Source organism: Strigops habroptila, chromosome 4, assembly GCF_004027225.2.
Source record: "Strigops habroptila isolate Jane chromosome 4, bStrHab1.2.pri, whole genome shotgun sequence".
Taxonomy (NCBI): domain Eukaryota; kingdom Metazoa; phylum Chordata; class Aves; order Psittaciformes; family Psittacidae; genus Strigops; species Strigops habroptila.
The window spans coordinates 28,561,650-28,578,288 of NC_046358.1; the positions used below are offsets into that span (position 1 = coordinate 28,561,650).

General features: G+C 37.9%; 1 protein-coding gene across 1 annotated transcript in view; it reads left to right on the forward strand.

Annotated features, from left to right (window-relative positions):
• The first annotated feature begins 471 nt into the window (after window positions 1-471).
• TRIP11 (thyroid hormone receptor interactor 11) overlaps window positions 472-16,639 on the forward strand; it is a 34,608-nt gene continuing 18,440 nt past the window's right edge. Inside the window, exons 1-10 of the mRNA XM_030481780.1 lie at window positions 472-937; window positions 3,737-3,813; window positions 4,934-5,044; window positions 6,148-6,423; window positions 7,261-7,329; window positions 8,033-8,198; window positions 9,858-10,223; window positions 10,854-10,894; window positions 11,898-12,104; window positions 13,178-16,207. Of these exons, the coding sequence (XP_030337640.1) occupies window positions 799-937; window positions 3,737-3,813; window positions 4,934-5,044; window positions 6,148-6,423; window positions 7,261-7,329; window positions 8,033-8,198; window positions 9,858-10,223; window positions 10,854-10,894; window positions 11,898-12,104; window positions 13,178-16,207 (4,482 nt within the window). The 5' untranslated portion in view covers window positions 472-798. The remainder of the gene's footprint in view (window positions 938-3,736; window positions 3,814-4,933; window positions 5,045-6,147; window positions 6,424-7,260; window positions 7,330-8,032; window positions 8,199-9,857; window positions 10,224-10,853; window positions 10,895-11,897; window positions 12,105-13,177; window positions 16,208-16,639) is intronic.

Consider the following 16,639-nt stretch of genomic DNA (forward strand, 5'->3'; position numbering starts at 1 on the left):
AACATGTCTCTACTCTTGTAGCAGTTGGGTACTACTGTGTTTTGTTAATGACACACGACCCAAATACGTGTACAGTTGGGTTTGCGTTAGTCACAGGGCGCTGCAGGCCGAGCTCTGAGCTCGGCTGACGTGTCCTTCCACACCTGACCGGCACGGAGCCCTTCGGCAGCTTCTCGGTTCCCCCGGCCTCACTTTCACGCAGGCTAGGACTGACTACGCGCAAAAGGCGGGCCGGCCGTGCCTGCTGACAGGGTGGGCTCAGTGCCACAAGCTCGAACTCCGCCGCAGTCGTCCAGTGGCTCTGGCTTTGTTCCTCTGAAAGCAAGCACGCCCCGGCAGCACGCGGCCGCGGCCCCGGCCCCGCTGCCAGCCGGCGGTGCTGCACCCACCTCCGACCGCCGCTCTGCCAGTGCCGCGCCGCGGCTGCTCCGCCTCCACCCCGGCATCCTCCGCTGCCGCGCACGCGTCATTGCCGCCGCGCGGGCGCTCTAGCTGGCTGCGGCCGCTGTCGATGGTGTTCCGGTGGGGGTGTCATGGCTGCCGCCGAGGTGGCAGAGGCTAGAGCCGCCGGGAGGAGCCGCTGAGCCGGGCAGTGCCGGGAGGATGCGCCGAGCGCTGGCGGAGGGGTCGCCGGGACCGGTCTGCTGAGTCCGCAGCAGGAGTCTTGACGCTCCCTAGCGAGGGGAAGGGAGCAGGAGGAGGTGGTCGCCCCTGTGCCCGCGGGAGCCGGCTCCCAGCTGCGCGGGCCGCCCGCCCGGCGCGGGGCTAAGCGGGGCCCGGAGCCCTCTGAGCGGCGCAATGGCGTCGTGGTTGGGCGGGCTGGGCTCGGGGCTGGGTCAGTCCCTGGGGCAGGTGGGGGGCAGCCTGTCTTCGCTCACCGGCCAGATCTCCAGTTTCACCAAGGACATCCTGCTGGAGGGTGCGGAGGAGGTGGGCGGTAAGTGCGGCTGAGGCGCCGGCCGGGGATCAGCGGCGCGGGGGGTGTCCGTGTGTTCGTGTGAGGTTGCCGGGGCTGGCTCTGTTCAGTGTGTGCTCGCTAGGACAGGCCCGGTTTCGTGAGGGAGCCCTTGCTCCGGCCGCCGGTCTGCTTAGGGGTCGGCAGCGGCGGGTCCTGCGCTGCCTGCACCTGCCGGCCCGGAGCGAGCTGAGCGGTCCCGGTACGGGCTCGGTTCCTTTCGAGAGAGCTGCTGGCTTTGCTGGCTTTGTTTTCGTTCTTAGTCCGCCCCTGCTGACCTCAGGATCTGGAGAATAAACAAACATTGCCAGGCTATAGCAGCAGAGGTAAACCTTCTCTAGGTTTATTATTCGGAAGTTTCTGACTTGCTTGAAGCGTTATGTTGATCAGTAATGAAAGCACACAACGCTCTAGTTCCATTCTGTTTGCTCAGCTTATCTAAAACCCTGTTTGATTAGCTTTTGGTGTGCTTTCAGAAAACTGCAGAGGAGTAGTACAGAGAGGTTTTTTTGCATTGGGATGACCTAAGCCTGACGTGTCATGCAGGCAAAGGTCCAGCGTTTATGATGGTTTTGTTATTTGTATTTCAGCTGGGCACAGAGAAACCTGTCAAGTTGTACCATTCTCCTGCAACCAAATAGGCGAACATGGCCATGGTTTTTTAAAGGGGATGGGAAGCTAGGGTGATCTATGTTTAAAACAGGAAGCTGAAACAAAAAAGCTGAGACATCAGAGTAAGATTTCAGTAAAGTAACATTAAACTTATTCTAGACTGTAGTCTTTATATTTTTAATAAACCTTTTTTGTTACAAGTTGTTGAATAAAACTTTTGAATTTTATAGTAAAGCAATTGTATAACATTATAATAAATATCAATAGGTTAATACCACTAGTATTGTTTACCATCTTGAAACTATAACTTGTTGAAAAAACTGAGCATTCTCAAAGCAAGTGTTAAGAACAGCAACCACAAAGAGCATCTAGGACTTCTGAATACTCAAATGTGAAATTAAACAATTCTACTTTGTTTGCAACTTCAAACAGATTTAGATATAAGGAAGAAGTTCTTTGCTGTGAGGGTGGTGAGGCACTGGAACAGGTTGCCCAAGGAAGTGGTGAATGCTCCATCCCTGCCAGTGTTCAAGGCCGGGTTGGACAGAGCCTTGGGTGACATGGTCAGGTGTGAGGCACCCCTGCCCATGGCAGGGGGGTTGGAACTAAATGATCTGAAGGTCCTTTCCAACCCTAACCGTTCTACAATTCACAACTATGAAGCATTGCCTAAGTATTGTATCAGTCTTGTTGGCAAGCTGATGCTACTGGTCTCATTGATGGGTTTTTTGGTATACAGGTGAAATGATACGAAGAGAGAAATTTATTTGGATAACTGCAAAGTTATCTTTTTTCCCCCTTTCCTGAAATACTTGTTTAGAATTGTTTTAAACTTCCAAATCCCATATTAGTTTAGTTTAGAAACTTACTCTATGCTGCTAAACTGTGTAGTCATCTAGTGTGTTTTGCCCTTTTAAAAGTGAAATTGGGGTTCTGATTCACACATTTGTGCTTTAGTTTGTGTAAAATACATGTGCTGATGTTCATTAGTTACTTCCAGGTGTACTTGACTGCTAGATACTGCTGTGAATGACTTCTATTTCCTAAAAATTTCAGAGTAGTAAATTTTTATAGGTTGCTAGCCTTGAGGGTGTAAAAATCTAGTGGCATCTAAGTACTCTTCTGTAAAGAGGGGCCCAGAGAACACTTTAAGCAGTTCCTTATGTTCCTGGTTTTAATTTCCTGATTTTCTAATGTTTCCTAATTCTTAATATCATCCCTTCATTCACTGCTTTGACTGACATCTGAACTGATGATAGTGTTTGTGGGTTATAGACTTTTAACATCCTCCATTTAGCAGTTTTCATGGGGAGATTGTTGCTTCTGCAGCGCTTGAGCAGCATCAGTTTTACATAGCACATAGGAAATTATGAAATACGGTATTTACTTGAAAATTATATTTATTTCAAATAACTGTCAAGCTTGCTTTACAATCAGTCAAGGACAATTTCTCTTTAATAAAAGGAAATGTGGTATTTCTATGCATTAAAAGTTGGACATGGGAGAAGTAAACATAGCCTGTTTGAGGAGGGTTGATCATTAAAGGGAGAGTGTCCCAGGACAGAATTATGTGCTTTTTGAGTTAGATACACTGATATGATAGGTTGTGTCACCTTTGTAAATGAAAGTGAGTCCTGTGTTTGTGCTTTTGTGAGGGAGGCAGGGGCGGTGTTTTGTTGTATGGGTTATTTTGTGGGTTTTGTTAGGTTTGAGGTTGGATCCCCCCCCCCCCCCCCCCGAAAATTTAGTCACTATTGTGTGTGTTTTGTGGAACTAGTTCTTGTTTTGAAAGTTCACATGAGAATAGTGAGAAATACACAACTGTCATATCAGGGGCAAAGTCCTATGTGAAAAACAGTTCAGTGACATGAAATAGTCAAGCAAAGACTTTTCATTTCCCTTATTTTAAAGCTTAAATGTATACTTTGTTATTAGCTTTATGATCTGACTTAAAGTCTAGGTAAGACAGAACTAAATTACATTCAAAAAGACTCTCTGGTTTGTGAAAAATAATTCTGACTGTTCTGATAAAAGCAGCTTTTGATATTTGTCTAAGAATGAACATTAAAGCAGTGTAAAGACACTTGTTAATAACTGTGGTCTTAGTTGATGTCTATTTAACAGATTAAAAGTAGCCTAATAAAAATGAAAATTTTCACTTTCTTTCAGATGCAGCAACAGAACTCCATGTGTCCAATTCTAAACTCAGAGAAATAGAAAGTATTAATGCAGCACAAAAGCTTGAAGTAAGAAATTTTGGAACGTTACTGTAATTAAAAGCAATAAATAACATTTGTTTCATGTAAAGTTGAAATATTACGCTGAAGTTGCTTGTCCCTGGGTAAATCTAGAAAACAAGAGTGACAGTGGTGGTAGAATGTGGCTTTTTATTTACTGTTTGGGGGGGTAGGGGAGAGACATCACACTTGGGGGGCACATTTGTTTATTGGTGTATGCATGTGGTGCATGTTTTTATCTTTCACTAAGTGCTGCATCCTGCAACTGTTCCTACTTATCACATGGGGTAGGACTGCAGCAATAGTCTTGGCTCTGAAAAGCTTGCAAATGCAACAGTTTTCCTAAGTTTTAGCTGGTAAAGAGTTAAAATCAGTTTATAGCGCTTCATAGATGACCACAAATAAAATCAGATATAGAATGCCCAGTTATGCTGGACTTCTGCAGCAGGCTTCAAAGTACAATGTGTATGTGTTACCTGATCCAGTTCTCTGCCTGTGTTGCCCTACTGTATGGTCATTTTGACATAGCTGTGGATGCATGTGCTCTTCCAAAACTGGTTAAAAATCCCATGTGGCTTTGTGGAAAGGGCCTAGTGTACTTCTATAAATGACTTGTTGCTTGTTGGTCTTACGACTTTATTTATGGCTGTAAACCAGCAACTTTCAGGTATGTCCTCAGCCCTCAAGAGCATTGAGAAGTTAAGATAGTGTTTTGGGGAAGTAGCTGTTCCTGCTTGTCCTTTTTTAGATTCTTGCCATCTGCTCTTGACCAGTGTCAGAGAGAATACTGGACTGTGTGGATATCAGCTCTGATTTGTGCTCTGTGGCTGTTCTTAAATTCTGCCCATGGGTTATGCAAAGATGTAATTCAGCCTTGAATTTTTCTTCTTGGCGTTTACCTCAGGTCACCAAAAACCTTTTTCTGAAATGCCATATAAAAATGGAAAGCTTGGACATGAACGTGATTTTGGACCGCACTTGGAAGTTACTGTTGTTGCGTGTTTTGAGTAAAATAACATGAGAAATGTGTATAATTTTATTTCTTTGCTGTCCAGCAGACTTACGCTTTTCTAATTCTAATGTAAGAACTGTTCTGAATTTACCAACATTAATTTCTTATCTTTGCTAGAATGAGAGACTGAAAAAAGTTTGTAGTGATTTAGAAGAAAAGCATGAAGCAGCAGAACTTCAAATAAAGCAGCTATCAATAGAGTACCGAAATCAGCTTCAACAGAAAGAGGTAGGATACCGAGTGAAATGTTTGAGTAAGTATGCCAAATAAACTTATGTGTTATGCTGTTTAATCTCTTTGTTACAGTATCTGTGCTCTTTCGGTGGAAGTATTGGTCACAGTTTCAGTTTCTTGGTTTGTTAATGTGGATACTGGGAGACTTAAGACATATATTATTGACTTACGTAACGTAAGCAGAACTGCCAGGAGAAAGTTGAGATGAGAAAAATCCAGGAATGTCGTGCATATATCAATTTCTGTTCTTTCTGTGAGAAAGAACACTTAAATTGCTTTGTATTTCTGATTCATTTATCTTTAAGGAAGGCAACAGGAGCAAATTCTCATTTGAAGCAGTTATATTGTCTGTAGATACCATAATTATTTATCTTAATGTATACAATTTCATAATCTGAGAAGTGTTCCTTTGTGATGGAAACACCAGCTTAATAGCCTATTGTGTAACATGAGATTTCACAGCTTTTTAAATGAAGACAGTTGCCAGTATGCCTAGAATTACACAAAAGAAGTTTTATTTCTGCTCTATTTGTAAAGGCATGTAGAGGAAGCAGAATTTTGGGATGTATAGAAGTCTGCTTATTAAATACTATAACAGAGTTGTTATGAGAAAATTGCATGCAGCTAATTTCAGTTTATTGTAAATAGGTAAATTTTCAATACATAAAGTGTAAAAGAAATCAAATGTAATATAAATGGGGGAGCATCATATATTGCTGAATTTTCATATCTGAATACACTCTTTAAATTTTTTTTTTTTTTTTTTGGTACAGCCTCTCAGCCTGACTCTTGCTTTAGTACTTAAGTACCTTGACTGCTGAAAAAAATCAGTACTTTTACTGAAGCTTCACTTAACTGAAAACTATTGAAACTTTTAGTATTCATCCTTGTGGGAGATACTTTGTAAACATCAGCTAAGGCTGCTTTTCTCCATTGGGAGAGAGTTTGGTTTTTTTTCCTTTTTGTTTTAGCGGAAGCAATCAGTTATTTGTGCTGGGGACAAGTTGTCTGGTTGGTCCACATTTCATAAGGTTACAAGAGGCAGAGTGTTTATTGTTGTTCTTACTGAAACAATACATTTTATTCTGTATATTCAGGTGGAAATCAGCCATCTAAAAGCTAGACAGAATGCGCTGCAGGAACAGCTGCAGAAAGTGCAGACGGCTGCTCAGTCAGCACAGTCGGGAGTTGGTGTTTTACCACCAGCCACTACATCAGCTTCGTATGTTCCAGTGGTCAGACATTCCTCAGGTTTTGAAGGAGATGACATGGATTTTGGAGATGTAATCTGGTCACAACAAGAAATAAACAGATTGTCCAATGAAGTTTCTAGGCTGGAATCTGAGGTTGACCATTGGAAGCAGATTGCGCTGGTGAGTATTTCCTCTCTGTCTTACTCTCCACTGCAAATTAGTGTTTTCATTGAATTTGGTGGGTTTGGAATGGGTCTTCTGAAGGTTCATGCTGTACAATTTCTAGAAGCAGCATGATTTGATGGAGAAGCTGAAACCTAATTGTCTTTTCGTCATTTTCATGCTGTCACATGGCTAACATTCTGTTAATAACATTCATTGACTAACTTCCAAATGCTTCATGATGCTTTTATGCATGATTTGTCAAGTTAGGAAAAGGGCTTCATAAACATTTGCCTATACTACTTCAGGGTTTAATTTCTGTGCAGCCTTTCAGAAAATAATCTTCTTCCTGGCTCTGATATTAATTATTTATTGACAGTACAATAGTGTGATAGTTGAATATTTGCATATACTGGCTTTACTTACACTTTTCTCAGCCCTTGTTAGGTCAATTGTAGTACATGATCTGCTGAGACAAGAAAGAATACAGTCTTTCAAGCTGTCGTTGATATAAATCATTGTTTTTCAAGCTATAGCCTGATTTCAGAGGTATACTTGTCACATGTAGAAATATTCAAGTAAAATTAGGAAACCCTGTTGTATTATTAGGTGCAATAACACCCACCACCACAAACTTCTACATATTTCCGTATAATAATAATAATAAAAAAAATTGTAAAATAAAAATCTTTCCATTAAAATGTCTTTTTTTTTTTTTTAATCAAACTTACTGTAGATTTGAATTTTTCTTCACATTACCTTTGTTTTTCTATATGGAATATCAATAGAGGAAACATGAAAAATACATTTATTTATCACGATTTTCACATGGATATGTGATTTTTCTTTTCTCAGTCTTCCAAAGTGCAGGGGACAAACGATGCCGAACAAAGTGAAATATGCAAACTGCAAAATATTGTTAAGGTAATATGACAACTTTGACAAGCTAGTTTTCTCTTACGCTTTATTCTTCATGGTTTTGCGTATGGTCACATGACTTACGAATATAGTTAAAATGTTTACAACACGAGCACTTAAATTTTCTTCATTAAAAACGTATGCGGGTTTGTACTATCACAGCAACATTTCAATCAGCAGTACAATATTTAAAAAGTTATTCTGAGAAAGGGTATTTATGTGAACTTGTGGAATATAGTATGTAAGCTTAAAAGAATTACATCAGTGTTTATGAGGGCAAGTCACTTTCAGAAGTTGTTGATGACTGACTTATGAGACTGAATTTTAGATACACAAAATAATTTCTTCTCCCTTCTCAGAAACATCTTACTTTTTCTCATTGAAGATGCAGAATATGCATTTGCTTGTCATCCTTGAAAGTTGCTAGGAATGTGCCCTACTGTATCCGCTTCCTGTGAAAAAGTTGTAATCTCTCTACATTAGTTTAATATTTGCTGTTGTGTAGAGCATACTGTATTTTTAAAAGGAATGTCTTTTGTTGGAGTTTTTTAAACATGTTAAAAGACAAGAAATGTGACTTCTCCTGTGAGGAATCCTTTAATAAATCCTTACTTTTACAAAGGAAAATGTTTTTATTTCTTTTAAATTTTTTCTTTCTTAAGATTCTGTGCTGTATTTTACCATTCTGTTTTTCTAATTATACTTTTAGGAGCTCAAACGGAATTTAAGTCAAGAAATAGATGAACATCAACATGAACTTTCAGTGTTGCAGGATGCACACAGACAAAAGCTAGTAGAGATAACTCGTCGACACCGAGAAGAACTGAGTGAATATGAAGAGCGAATTGAAGAACTTGAGAATCAGTTACAGCAAGGTCTGTATTACCACATGCTTTCTTTTTTAATGTACAGTGAATTTTGGTTAAAGCATCAAATATGTATGTATCAGTGTAATAGATATCAAATACATGATGTTTAGGAATTTGGTTTTCAACTTGATTTCATCTTAATGTTTAAGACGCATGTCCTAGTATCTTATATTCACTGTTGCTGGCTAGAACACTGGAATGCTGGCATTTCATTTTTTGATGTATATCAGTCTAGAGGGTCATTTTCTATACATACCAAATGTTGTGCTCCAAATCCTACACTTCCTGGGTTTTTTTTTTAAGCTTACACTGAATGTAGGTGTGGACAAGATATACAAAGTTGAAAATAAGAAGATCTTAGCACAAGAGTGATTTTGATCAGAAATACTATGTGCCAATTCAGTTACTTGACAAAAACTCAAGATTGACAGAAGGACCACACCTTAGTCTGTGGCGTGAGTAGATTGTAGGAGAAGCTTAGTAGTTCTCACAAAGAGCTTTTTGTTGTCTTATAGGTGTTTCATATTCCATAAAAATAGCTATGTCAGATTTCCTTTAGGGGCTTCCTTGCACAAATATGTAAGACTTGCCTGTAAACATCTATTTTATTATGTGTTAAAACTTGGGCTTCGAAAGAGTATATACTCTCCTTTTGGAAAAAGAGATCCATTTCCTTCTTGGAAAGAAGGGAAATATTTTCACAGCCTCTTAATTCCTAAGGTAGTACTGATAGAGAATTTATTTCTTAAAGTCAGATGCCTGTTAAGATGTAGTTTGTCTTTTACTGTATGTACGTACACCAGCAGGACTAGTTTAATGAAGTTAAAGGCAGGAATCCCGTATCCTTTGCATCACAGGTCATCTGTAAAATAAACATGGCTCACAGCTTTTGAAGATTTAAGAGGTTTTTTGTTTGTTTTTTTTTATTCTGTTGGTCTGTTTGGCATCTTTCTACCGACTGGGGCAGGAGGAAGGGTTTGAGCTTACACTGAGGTGCATTCACAAGCAGCGTGCTTTCATTTAACTTTTTTTCTGTAATTTTTGATTACGCCTTTTTATATGGTAACTGTCCTAGAAATTACATTGTGATAATGTGGTGGGTCTGTAAAAACATCAGTTCTGCAAAATGAGATATTTAAATGAAATACTCTGTACATCATTTAGCAAATGATGTACTAATTTGTAGCAAATAGTTCTCTGTAACAACCATTCAGCAAACCTTTGAAATTTAATTAAAATATAAACAGGGATTTTGCATCAGACTGAATTAGATGGGGTTTGATAAATTATTCTTGGAAAATTTAGGGATTCCAAATCCCAATATACTAGATTCTGTTATCTCCCCACCAGAGAGATGGGGGTCAGGTATATTTTAATTAAATGGTGAACAGTGTATGTTTAGCAATACTTTAAGTTTTAAAAATTATTTCAAGCCAGGGATGTGTAAGTATTTGAAAAGCTGCTTATCAAACCAGTAGTATGTATAGCACTGCTTCAAATCTTAATTCTATTTAAGTAAGCTTTCTGATGATGATGATTATTGAGTCTTTGGTTTAGATATCTCCCTCTTTCAGGAGAAGGGGTAGAAGAAGAGACTCTTAAGCAAAAGATCTACAGTGCTGCTGGTTTTGGTTAATATTGCTAACAATTTTTTTTGCTTTTTAGATGGTGTGAGCACTGATGCCGTGGGTGGCTCTAAAATTAGTGAACAGAAAAAAAATGCTCGGAGTCTAGAAGGAGGAAAAATAGAAGAGTTGCAGGTTGTAAAGGACCAAAAGGATGAAATAAGAAAATTAAATCACAGCTTGTCTTCTGCCAAAGAAGAAAACAAAATTCTTCTGAAAGAGCGAGAATTGGCAGAAGTAGGAAAGATCCAAATAATGCAAGAATATGAAAATCTTAAGTCTGACTTTAGCAAGCTTCAAAGTGCTGTTGCAGAGCAAGATGCTCTCCTGAAAGAACAGGAGAAGAAGCTCCAATCAAAAACATCACTACCAGAGGATATTGTCAGACTACAGCAAGCACTGTTAGGTACTAAGATGATGATTATTTTTTTTAATTTAATTATTTTTAGTAAACCTTCACAGGTTTTCACTTTTAAAGCTCAGATTTTACTTTAGGAATTTGGAACTTAGGATGAGAATATGTATCTTTTGAAAGTTGCTGGTTTAGAAAACGGTTTTCCATTGAGGTAAGGCTAAGCTGAAAAGGAGACATAACTGGGACTAGCATGATTTATTATCATAAGGCTTTCTGATTAGGTAAGTAATAACAAGAAGTTCCTTGTTTAAATTCTGAAAGTACACTTTTGGTAAAGGCAATCTGTTGCTAATATCTTCTCCCCAAAGAAACACTGAAACTTCTCTGTTTAAGAAGTATATCTGTATGTAGAAAATCTTGTAATATTGTATAACTGACACACCGTAGTGCCAAAGTCCTCCTAATGTGGACTCAGTTATAAAAGTAATGCTCTACTTTGTGGTGGTGGTTGATGGTGCATTTCAGTCTTCTACAGCACTGATGATTATCATCTCAAAATACCGTGAAACTATTCTCTTCTGAGCAGCAGAATTTTGTTGGGGCAAGGTGGGGGGAATTGTTTTTATTGTTATTTGGAAAGTAGTAAAATTCTGTAATTTCTTTTTTTTTTTTCCTTTATAGAAGCAGAAAATGAAATAGCAAGACTTTCAAGTTTAAATCAGGTAAAGCAATTTCTAAATTAAGCCAACAAAGTTTGTGTAAATAGTAACTGATGAAAAACACATTCTGGCACTGTATATTTTTTGGAGCATTTACACTTCTAAACGAATAACCTTGTAATCAAGGAAATAATTGTAGATTAATTCTAGAATTACATGTGGAATTGATAAAAATGACACATTTTGACTTGTGAAACTCCATAGTTCCTCTGTTACAGAAAACTAGATTTCCACCTATCCATTGCTACTTAGGCTGCTGTAACATACATTTAAAAAGTATTAATAGGGTATTCTGTAAAATTTGTCACTTTTCACGTCTTTGGCACATTCCGGTTTTGATACTGTTATCAGCTGTAAAATACCTCTCTCCTTACATGTAGTACTCTAATAATAGTACATTCCATCTTACTGATGAAGTTAAGTGGTGGAACATACAGTTTCTCTGGAACACACCTTTAGAGTTTGGCAAGGTTGACTTAGTCCTTTATAAACTCAGGCTTGAGAGATTTGGCTGAGTTTACTTTGTATCCAGTAGTATTTCTCAACTGGGGTCTTCTGTGTTTTGCATGTGTTGAAGAGTTCCCATGGCATTTTTCATAAGGGTGTTATTCAGGCGTCCTTTATTAAAACTTCCTGTCTCCCTATGCAGCATGTTTAGAGTATCTCTTGGACATCTAACAATTTATCCTAGCTGTGGATCCATGCCTCAGGAGTGGATATAACTTTGCTTGCCAGACGGTGGCTTTTTGTGCAGAAGCTTGTAAATTACAGTCCTGAACTTAGTGATGAGAAAATAAATGTCTATGTGTGAATGGTCGAGACAGATACTTCCCAATGAAGAATTTTTAAGTGGCATAATATTAATGTAGGCTTAGAGATTCTAATGAAAAAAGGGCATATTTTGCTTTTAATTGTTGAAGAGGGGGAAATAAACCATTACAGATCTGAAGAGGTTATAAGTTTTACCAAGATAAAGTCTAATATTTAGATATTTTTTTAACTTAAGGAAGGACTTGAGAAGGAACTGACAAGTTCACAACGTAAAAATGAGAATATTCTTTCTGCATATGCTGAGGATCAGAATTCAGAATTAAGTCGGTTAAGACAAGATTTGGAAAGGAAAGAACGTGAATTAAATGAAAGTATTGCTGAAAGAGAAACATTAATAGTGGAGTTGGGAGAACTAGACAAGCAGAATCAAGAAGCTACTCAGGTAATAAACACTGCAACTATTTATTGAACTGCTGAAATATTTAGATTTGTGTGCGTGTTGATCTTTTAAGTTGATCTTTGAATGCAGAAAACAGGGAAATATAAGTTATCCTCCGAGGCTTCAAAAGAATATTGGGACCATCTTAGTGCAAAATTCTAAAGTACAAGAAACCCACTTATTATGGCTGAAGAAATAACATGGTGTGTCAGTTATCCATAAGGGACGTCACTTCCTGAAGTCTAGTTAAATATTGCTTGATTTTTTTTTTTTTTTACTCGCAAGATTTTTGACAGACTTTATCCTGCTAATATTTAGACCTCTGTCTTATGAGAGTATGCATAACATGAACTATTTTTTAAAACTTTTTCCTTTTATTATTTTTAATTATGGTGAATAATTAAGTTGCTTTATTACAGGTTCTTCATAATATGAGCATGTGTGGGGCAAAAAAGGTCACTGACTATAATCAAAAGGGAAGAATAACATTTTTGTCACTGTTCTGATATATTTGACCTGTAAGCATACAGTTGCAAGCCATGTGTTTTCAATACTGGTTTACTTTATGGAATCAAACATTAAATTGTTTTCCTATGAAATGAATCCCAGCAAATATGTTTAAAATGAAGCTCGAACAAGACATTGAAAATAGAATATACAGATAGGCATTCTCTTCTGTAACTTGTTATTTTAAATTTAGTGCCCCTCTATTTTTAAGGAATGGGTATATGCTGTGTACTCATTCCAACTGCCCTGGCAAATTCTGATGGTTCTTTTTCTTAAGTAGCTCTCTTTTTGTTCCTTGATTTAAGTAGTTAGGGTGCTTGTTTTTAGTGAAATAGAATCTATTCCTATTTGATAATTTGATATGTGTTTTTAATTAAGTTAGCATTGAGTAGTTGATACTACTTGCCACCTGACCTTGGCAATTAGGAAACAGTTTTGCTTCCTCTCAGGTGTGGGGTTTGAGGGTTTTTTTTGGTTGGGGTTTTTTTTTGTGTAGTGTTCAGAGGATAAAAATGCATAGTTCAGCTGGTTCTCCTTTCCTAATGAGTTCTTGTTTATGTACATTTCAGCATGTGATTACACTGAAAGAGCAGCTGTCAAAGCAACACACGGAAACTGATAGTATCATCAACCAGCTGAAATTTGACTTAGATTTTGAAAGAAAGAAATTATCAGAATTAGAAATGGAGAAGATGGAAACTATTAAGGAGTTAGATAGTCAGAAAGAAAAACTAAGTCAGTGTTCATATGCACTTAATGATTTGCATATAAGTAAGCAGCAACTTCAAGGTAATATTAAAGATCTTCAGGAACAATTAAGGAAGGCCCAGGACTGTAATTTTCATCACAAAAAAGAGATCGGAGAATTGGAGCAGAGACTAAAAGAACGAGAGGAGGAACTTTCTGTATCCTTGAGCAAGTTAACAGAAAAAAGTAATCAGGAATCTGACTACACTTGTCAAGATCTGATTCTGAAAAAAAAAGAAGTAGAAATTGCAAAACTACAGAATGACATTTCAGAAAATAAACAACTAAATGAAGACTTAAAGAAATCTGTGTCAGATCTTAAAATAGAAAACGGAAAGCTGATGGCAGCCACTGAAGAACTAAAACAGGAGTTAAATAATGCCATTTCTGAGAAAAATAAAGTTCACTTGGAAAAAGACACTGTTGTGGAGGCTTTGAAAATGGAAAAAAGACGGTTAGAGAGTGAATTAAACCAGGCAGAGAAGAGGCTTTTGGAACAAGCACATAAGTATAAGCAGACTATTGAGGAATTATCAAAAGCACGTAGTATGGATACCAGTGCGTTGCAGCTTGAACATGAGCGCCTAGTTAGATGCAATCAAGAGAAAGACTTTAAGATTGCTGAACTTAAAAGGAGCATTGAGCAGATGGAAATTGACCATCAAGAAACAAAAGAGATGTTGACTACTAGCTTAGGAGGACAAAAGCAGTTGACAGAACTCATTAAAGAAAAAGAGGTATTTATTGAAAAATTTAAAAACCAAGCCTTACAAGTGAAGCAGGAACTTGAGGAATATATGAAAGTTTCGAAAAAGCAGGATGTCTTAAAACAGAACTTGGAGGAAAAAGACAGAAGTCTTGCAGTCATGAAGGAAGAAAATAATCATTTGAAAGAAGAAATTGAACGCCTTAAGGATCAGCAGAGCAGGTCCATGCCTGTGGTTGAGCCTAAAACTCTAGATATTATTATTGAACTTGAAAGTGAGGTAACACAGTTAAAAGTAATAAAGAATAATCTTGAAGAAGAAATAGAAGTTCTCAGAAAAACAATAGAAGATCAGAACCAAACAACAGTGCAACTTCAGCAGTCTTTGCAGGAGCAAAGAAGGGAAATAGACGAGTCTAAATTTCAGTGTGAGCAAATGAATGTCACACACGAAAAACTTTCTTTAGAGAAAGATGAGGAAATTAAAAATTTACAGAAAACAATTGAACAAATTAGAACTCAGTTGCACAAAGAGAGACAGATTATTCAGACTGATTCCTCTGATATCTTTCAGGAAACCAAAGTTCAGACTCTTAATGGAGAAAATGGAAATGAAAAGCATGACTTATCTAAAGCTGAAATTGAAAGACTGGTAAAAGGTATCAAAGAAAGAGAGATGGAGATTAAGCTTCTAAATGAAAAGAATGTTTCTCTAAGTCAGCGAATTGATCAGTTGTCTAAGGATGAAGTTGGCAAACTTACTCGGATCATTCAAGAGAAAGATTTGGAAATAAAAGCTCTCAATGCTAGAGTTTCCTCAGCTTCCTCTAGGCAGGATGTTCTTTGTCTTCAGCAGCAGCTGCAAGCTTATGTTCTGGAAAGAGAACAAGTACTAGCGGTTCTAAGTGAAAAGACAAGAGAAAACAGTCAGTTAAAAACAGAGTATCGTAATATCATGGATATGGTTGCTGCTAAAGAAGCAGCTTTGGTAAGGTTGCAAGAGGAGAATAAAAGGTTATCTGATAGATCTGAAAACAGCAGTCAAGACATGTCTAGAGAAACTATTCAGAATTTATCCCGTATCATTCGAGAAAAAGATATTGAAATAGATGCTCTAAGTCAAAAATGCCAAACCTTATTGACTGTCTTGCAGACATCCGGTGCAGGTAGTGATAATGGATCAGGAGGTGTTAACAGTAACCAGTTTGAGGAACTTCTGCAAGAGCGCGATAAATTAAAACAGCAAGTAAAGAAGATGGAGGAGTGGAAGCAACAAGTAATAACCACAGTTCAGAACATGCAGCATGAGTCAGCTCACCTCCAAGAAGAGTTACACAAGCTTCAAGCACAAATTTCAGTTGAAAGTGATAGTAATTCAAAGTTGCAGGTAGATTATAATGGGTTGATTCAGACTTACGAACAGAATGAGAAAAAGCTGAAAAGTTTTAGTCAGGAATTAGCACAAGTTCAACACAGCATAGGACAGCTTTATAACACCAAGGATCTTCTCCTGAGTAAACTTGATTTGGTGACACCATCTGTGGCGATGGCTTCCACTGTTTCACAGCTTTCAGGCATACAGCACGGTACTCCGGAACTACTCAGTGACGAGACTAAACTCCTTCAAAATGAGTTGGAACAACTGAAAAAAAAGTTGCAAGAGAAAGATTCAACTATTAGAACTCTTCAGGAAAACAATCAACGACTGTCTGATTCTGTGGCTACAGCATCAGAGATTGAAAGAAAGAATCAAGAAGGAACTGAGTCAGAGATGAGGCAGATCAAAGAAAAAAATGATGTCTTACAGAAATCACTTAGGGAAAAAGACATATTAATTAAATCTAAAAGTGATCAGTTACTTTCTGTGAGTGAAAATCTTAGTAACAAAGAGAATGAAAATGAGCTTTTGAAGCAAGCTGTGACTAATCTTAAAGAACGAAATTTGATTTTAGAAATGGATATTAGAAAACTGAAAGAAGAAAATGAAAAAATAGTTGCAAGGTCTAGGGAAAAAGAAACAGAATTCCGAGCACTTCAGGAGACTAATATGCAGTTTTCAATGATGTTGAAGGAGAAAGAGTTTGAGTCTCACTCAATGAAGGAAAAAGCTCTTGCTTTTGAGAAGCTGTTGAAAGAAAAAGAACAGGTATGTGCATTCATATTTATGAATGTCTTTCAAAATTAGTCACATGGTAATGCATTTTTGTGTATATGTAGCCATCAAGTATTTGCCTGAAATCTGTTTGTGACTCCTTACTGCATTACACTACAACAAAAATCCTCCCCCTGCAAAGTTAAGAAATTAAAAGTCAGCAGGTGAGTGGTTTACAATGTTATCTGTTAATTGTGCAGCCATAAACAACTTTTATTTCATTTGTTTGGTAATTGCTCATTTATTGAGCAACTGCTTAATATTATGCTTTGGCCCTGTTACTCATTAAGTGCCCAATATTATTTTTACTTTATGGTGCTCAAACTTATGCAGAGTTGGCCAGCAGGACTAATTTTCCAGTGTGCTTTCCTCTAGTGTTTGTTATTCCAATGTGGTTGCTTCCCAACATCCCTGTGAAGTGAATGG